Source organism: Haplochromis burtoni, unplaced genomic scaffold (assembly GCF_018398535.1).
Source record: "Haplochromis burtoni strain Fernald_Lab_line unplaced genomic scaffold, NCSU_Asbu1 Contig_180, whole genome shotgun sequence".
Lineage (NCBI taxonomy): Eukaryota > Metazoa > Chordata > Actinopteri > Cichliformes > Cichlidae > Haplochromis > Haplochromis burtoni.
Window position 1 is genome coordinate 149,030 of NW_024582541.1, and position 7,031 is coordinate 156,060.

At 41.1% G+C, this 7,031-nt stretch overlaps 1 protein-coding gene across 1 annotated transcript in view; it reads left to right on the forward strand.

Annotated features, from left to right (window-relative positions):
• LOC102289527 (pepsin A-like) overlaps positions 1-7,031 on the forward strand; it is a 30,157-nt gene that overhangs the window by 14,185 nt on the left and 8,941 nt on the right. Inside the window, exons 3-4 of the mRNA XM_042225711.1 lie at positions 2,112-2,229; positions 3,581-3,699. Coding sequence (XP_042081645.1) covers positions 2,112-2,229; positions 3,581-3,699 — 237 coding nt within the window. The remainder of the gene's footprint in view (positions 1-2,111; positions 2,230-3,580; positions 3,700-7,031) is intronic.

Here is a 7,031-nt window from a genome sequence, read left to right on the forward strand (position 1 = left end):
GGGGCTGAATAACTACGCACACCCCACTTTTTAGTTATTTAAGTGTAAAAAATGTTTGGAATCATGTATGATTTTCGTTCCACTTCTCACGTGTACACCACTTTGTGTTGGTCTTTCACGTGGAATTCCAAAAAATTGATTCATGTTTGTGGCTGTAATGTGACGAAATGTGGGAAAGTTCAAGGGGGTAGAATACTTTTGCAAGCCACTGTACACATTTTCTACTAATGTGAGGACTCAAAGTGCTTTCCTTACTACAAGCCTCACTCACACACATCTATACAAGTATTTTTTTTAAAAAAAAATGTCTAAACACTTTAAACGCAACACTCACACACCCGCACTCCAGTGGATCCATCTGGATAAATTCAGGGTTCAGCTTCTTGCCCAAGAACACTTTGACATGCAGGTTACTGTGTATCAAACCACTGACCGCGGTGCTGTTTTCACATGTCTGTATTTGTTTTTGTTTATTCTTATTGTATTTGCCGAAAGAGAACGAAACTCACAAACATGATCTGTGTGCCTGATTTAGGATCTAGGATGAAGCCACCCGTGGTGTAACTAAGGTATTTAATGTTTTGGGGGCACATAATTATATAAAAACACTAATTATGGATTTAAGAATGGGCTCATGGTTATATAAAAATCTACTAAGAGTCAAATTCAGTGTAGATCATAATTTATTGTTGACAACCGCTTCAGATTGTTTTGGGCTTCTGCAGAGCGGCATTCCAGAGACCGTTTATGAACCACTGATTTATGGCTTTTTGTCCACTCCAGTCAGAGAGTTAAAAGTGTGTTGAAAGCATTTGTGATCTCATTGTATTTTCTAATGAATAATGATGGCATAAGGAGATTTTACCAGATTCCTCTTTCAGATTGCTTCACAACAAAACTTTTAAGACAGCTGACGTTATCCCCCTCAAAGCATATAAATGAGGTGCTCCTGGGGAGCAATAACTAATCTTCAGTTGGTTGACTGTGTCAGTTCATGTACACTCTCAAATCTAAAGTGATAAAGATTTAAGCTACAAGTGGAGCATTACTTTGCAGGGTAAGTGCTATTCCCAAACACTTTTGACTTTTATGCCTGAGCTTAATTTGTTCATTTTTGCTTAATGTCACTGAATTTATAAGAGACTAAAAATGTTTTTTATAGATCTATGCAGAAAAAGGCAAAGGGAAAATAAATGCTTCAATGGCGGATTGTCACGAAGGCCATCTTCCTCTGTTTAAACTAGCCATGCTGAGTAAATAATAACAGTGCAGTTGTTTCCAACTGGTATTGTAATTGTTGTGTGAAAAACATGTGTCTCCAAAACAAAATTTTGGGGGTGAATGATATCAACTCATAAATGATGACCTTCTTTAATAAATATGAATGTCATACTATCAGCTCTGGGAGACATATTAGGGAGTAAAATGCTAATAATAGCATGCAAAGGCATTAATTTCACCCTCCGATCACTCAGCAATTACCCATTAGGAGTAAACTTAGACTGGGGCAGCTTGCTTACCAAGCTTACCTTACCATATTGACAGCATCACACATTTGCTGCACGTTTCAGCTACCATGATGTAAATATCTTACTCCACCACAACCCAAAGACCCAAATGCTCTTTCAGCATTCACATTATTGGTATGCAGAGCTTTGCAATAATTTATGTGTGATCAGTGTGATCACAGTTTCTAAGTAAAAGTACACAGAAAAAAAAAAACAGAAAACAAAGTAAATATTTTTAATCAATTACATATGGATGTTGCAAATGGTAGTGTTTAGGCTAAGTGCCACTGAGATTGAACCAGTCATGTAGCATGAGGGGCAGGAGTGAAAATACAAAACACACACACTAAAATCACAGCTGTCTTGCAACTTTGAGAAAACCCCCACAAAAGTTATATACATGACATGCCTTTATACGTGACACAAGGCTCTGGATTTTTTTATTGACGAAATCTGTGTTTTGAGATCTTTGGGCAGCTTTGCTGTGGGCCCTGAATCCATGACCAATGATGCTGGTGTGAGTAACAGCAGCTAAAGCTTGAACACAGAGCTTTGACAAATGTCTTCTTGAGAGTAATTGTGTTGTCTCCTCTTCATCTCCAGCTGTCTTACTATGGAGTCATCTCAATTGGAACTCCACCTCAGTCCTTTAAAGTCATCTTTGACACTGGCTCATCTAACCTGTGGGTTCCCTCCATCTACTGCAACAGTGCAGCCTGCAGTATGTAAATCTATGATTACATAATATATTTCCACATGAAGACAAAAAACTGATTGTAAAAACCTTAGAGTCCCTGCATTTTCAGGTTGGAGAATGTCCTGACTGTTGTTGGTGCCGGTGTGGGAGCTAACTGAACCTCATGCTTTATTAATCTAATAAAATTATATTGGTAGTTGTAAATGACCACGGCAGACCCGGGTGCATGTTCATGCTTTGCAGCATACTTTATTAACACTTTTACGGTTGCTGTACATCCACACCCAGAGCTGCAGCTCTCCCGCTGCCAGCTCAACATAACAACAACAACCCCAACCACAGGACCCAGTATAATATTTAAGTTGGCGGGGCATGATTGCAGATGCCCTGCACGGCACCGCAGGCCACAGTAGTCAATCTAAATTTTATTTCTAATAAATGTACTCGGATTGAATCAATTATGTAGAACATGAGCAGAGAAAAAAAAAAGGAGAATTTTTAAAGTTAGCTCGAATCTTTATTGCCTACATTGTAGAGAATGACTTTGCCTCCACACCTAAACAGAATGTCTACACTCAGGTTTAATGTGGGAATCAGCTGATAAATGTAATTGCTCAGCGTGGGGAAAAGAATCATAACTCAGCTCTAGTAGAGATGTAAATCCAGTTGATTTTCTGTGATCAGCTGACTTGCTGCTGCTCTGAGGTTTACTGCTCTTTGTGGAGTCATACAACTGAATTCATCAATATATAAGCAGATGTTTCATGAGTTGTCCTGGCTGATCTCCATCACCTGCACTGATAGTATCTGTCTTTGTACTACACACAGTATAAAGTGGAATTCAGTGAATAAATCTAAGAATCATTAGCTTAAATTCAAATTAATCTCTTCTACTCTTAATGTAATCTAACTCTGAACATGAACATGACAGCCACTGTGCACCGGTCCAAAGCATTGCTCTTTACGATAAATTCCTCACAGTATAGCAAGCAAAGCTGTAGAGTTTTTTTAATGCAACCTTTAAATAGCACAAAGTTAGTATACCTCAGTGTGAGGTCAATTTGAAAAATCATAATTTCACAAAATACAGATCAAATATCGGATTTAAAAATGCCACTGAGCAGTTCTTACTTCTTAATATAACCTTTCTTCTTCCTCTTGTGTCCAATCTTTTTACACCTTTCTCCGTCTCTCAGTGAAGTTAGCTCTTGTTCTCTTCTCTCCCTTGGCAATACAACAGCTATATCTTTAGCTAGCAGACACAAAAAAGTGGTAAAAGTGGTAAAAAGTGGATGGATAAATGGATGGATTTACCACTGAGATCGTAGGTAATACAAGGTACAGAATTTAACCATTAACCGTACTGTGTTTTTAGACAACCACGCCAAGTTTGACCCTCGTGGGAGCAGCACATACAGACAAAACGGCAGACCTCTCAGTATCACATATGGCACTGGCAGCATGACTGGCATCTTGGGATATGACACTGTGACGGTGAGAATTTCAAAACAAGCAGAAAAAAAAAAAAAAGAGAGAGATGGGTCTATGCGCCTTGGCGCTGGGGAATGTGCGAAACGCTTAGAGGCTTACACATCAGAGGCGGAGCCAGACATTTGAAACACCCGGGGCTTAGCCCTAAAGGGTAGTATGCATGTGGTTTTTTTTTTTTTGGGGGGGGGGTTAGAAATGACTGAAAGATTAATAGGCTCTGTTTTGAGTTTTGTTCAAAAAAGAATGACTTCATATAGGGAAAAATATATATCACACATGCAGGACACCTTAAACTAGTTTTTTAATTAAGCAGCAAGGCAGAACAAAGTCGGGGCTGTATCAAGACACAGGGACTAAACCCCAATTCAACCAGACCCAGAACTGATCCGGAATTAAAACAGGACTACAACAGTTCAAACTCATCACTACTTAGGATTTAACCAAGACAGAACCAGAATCAGAACTAGATGATAGTACACTAAAAATCATCATAGACCTGCACTACACTTATTTTTTTAATTCTACCAAAGTACAATATTTAGATTGAGAAAAGTTTAATATAATTATTTAGCCTTGTTGTGCAAACAAGCCTAATAAATGTTCAAGCTTAATAAATGTAGAATTTGAAAAATAGCAAACCTAAAAAGAAACACTAGGTACGAGATACATGAGGACCTGTGGTGATACTTTTGGTAAAAACCATTTGACTAACATGTCTGTCTCACCTGCTCTTGTTCATCTCTGTTCTGTCCTCATTCTCCTCTCTCCTCTCTGTTCTCTCTCTCCTCTCTGTTCCTCTCTCTCTTGTTCCTCTCTCTCTCTCTTTCTCTCCTGTTCCTCTCTCTCTCTCTGTTCCTCTCTCCCTCTCTGCCTCCTTCCCGTTCCTCTCTCCCTCTTTCTCTTCTCTTTCTTTCGTTCTCTCTTCCCTCTGTCTCCTCGTTTCTTTCTTACTCCTTCTCCTCCCCTTTCTGACAATCATCAAATATACAGTTGAAACCAGATATTTACTACTCTTCAGATCAAAACACAAACACTTTTTTAATTGTAACATCAAATCAGACTAAATGTTTATTTTTTTAGATTGATAAATATAAAAAACATATTTGTTAACTTTAAGAGTAAAGAGAGAAACTATCTGTATTTCTTAATTGCAAATGGCACCAAATTGTATTCAAAATTGAGCCACACTTATGGAGCTCCACAGTTCTTTTCCTGGTGTTTTGGTTGACATCTCTTGATTTTCCCATGTCAAAGAAACAGGCTCTGTGTTTTGCCTTATATGCATCCACAGCTGTGCCACCAATTTACTCACATGGACTCTACTAACCTATCAGAAGCTTCTTCAGCTCAGAATGGAATCGTCTGGAGTTTTCTTATTAATTAACAATAAACTTAGTGTACATGTACTCCTAAATTTGATGAAAGTGATAAAAAATAGACAGCTCTGTCTCTCTTTATTCTGACATTTAACTAATTCAAAAGATATTTCAATATTTATCTAAAACAAAAGTTTACTCTAAATTGATGTTGTACAGTAAAAATGTTTTCTCCCTAAAGTGTATGTAAATATCTGGTTACAAATGTGAATATCCTGCTGTGTACTGAAATCCCTCTTGTTTTGCATAGAAATATACTGAACAACATACAAAGCATAATATATAAAATAACATTTACCTGAGTTTTTTCTTTGAAAGAAGCCTCTAATGTCCATTCTTATATTTCAGTACATAACTGAAACCGATTTAGTCGGGGAGGGTAAGAACTGAAAATATGAAATAAACACACGTAAGCTAAGACTCTCTAAAAAAATAGCATTTGTTCGGCTTTTCATTTCGCCATTTGTTGATTCACTTGAAGAGCAAGTAACGTAATATGGTCAAGTGATCAGTTTGATATCAATCTTTCGTGATCACCGTCATATTTACATTATTTGTACGGTACGAATGATTTGCTTTGGTACCTGGTCAAACTTAAGCTCTCCTTAGTATGGCTGGCTCCGTTTCTCCAACAGCGCACACAGGAGCAGCTGCCCCGCCCCCTCGCTCAGTCGCTTAGTGCCTGAGCTCGGATCATACCAATATCAGGGGGGATTCACGCACAGTCGTAAATTCCCACAGTGTGCACTATGTGCTTCGAATATTGTGTGTACTTTTTGTTTTATACAGTTGTCAGCCAGGCATCTAACTATGAAAAAATTACACTCCAAAATACCCCGGGCTTCTGACAAAACAACCCGGGCTTAAGCCCAGTAAGCCACCCCCACGCTCCGCCCCTAGGGGGCATCCTTGTCAGATGCCCGAACCACCTCAGCTGGCTCCTTTCAGATGTGGAGCAGCAGCTGCTCTACTCTGAGCCCCTCCCGGATGGCCGAACTTCTCACCCTATCTCTAAGGGAGAGGCCAGCCACCCTTCGGAGGAAGCTCATTTCTGCCGCTTGTATCCGCGATCTCGTTCTTTCGGTCACTACCCACAGCTCGTGGCCATAGGTGAGGGTAGGGACGTAAATCGACCGGTAAATTGAGAGCTTCGCTTTTACACTCAGCTCCCTCTTCACCACGACGGACCGGTGCAGCGTCCTGCATTACTGCAGCTGCAGCCCCAATCCGTCTGTCGATCTCCGGCTCCCTTCTCCCATCACTCGCGAACAAGACCCCGAGATACTTGAACTCCTCCACTTGGGGCAGGAACTCATCCCCGACCCGGAGTGGGCACTCCACCCTTCACCAAGGAGTTGTTTAACTGCCTCAGTGACCTCGCCCCCGGAAATTGGCGGGTCATTCCCCTCATCCCCAGACTCTGCTTCCTCCTCGGAAGACGTGTCAGTGGGATTAAGGAGGTCCTCGAAGTATTCCTTCCACCGCCTGACAATTTTCTCAGTCGACGTCAGCAGCGCTCCGCCAGCACTATACACAGTGCAGGTAGAGCACCGCTTTCCCCTCCTGAGACGTCTGACGGTTTGCCAGAATCTCTTCGAGGCAGTCCGAAAGTCTTTTTCCATGGCCTCTCCGAACTCCTCCCACACCCGAGTTTTTGCTTCAGCCACTGCCCGAGCCGCATTCCGCTTGGCCTGTCGATACCTGTCGGCTGCCTCCGGAGTCCCACAGGCTAACCAAGCCCGATAGGCCTCCTTCTTCAGCCTGGTGGCTCCCTTCACCTCTGGTGTCCACCATTTGGTTCGGGGATTACCACCACGGCAGGCACCAACCACCTTGCGGCCACAGCTCAATGCAGCAGCTTCGGCAATGGAGACGCTGAACATGGTCCATTCGGACTCAATGTCCCCAGTCTCCCTCGGAATGCTGTTGAAAAAAACAAAACTATCATAATCCCTACAA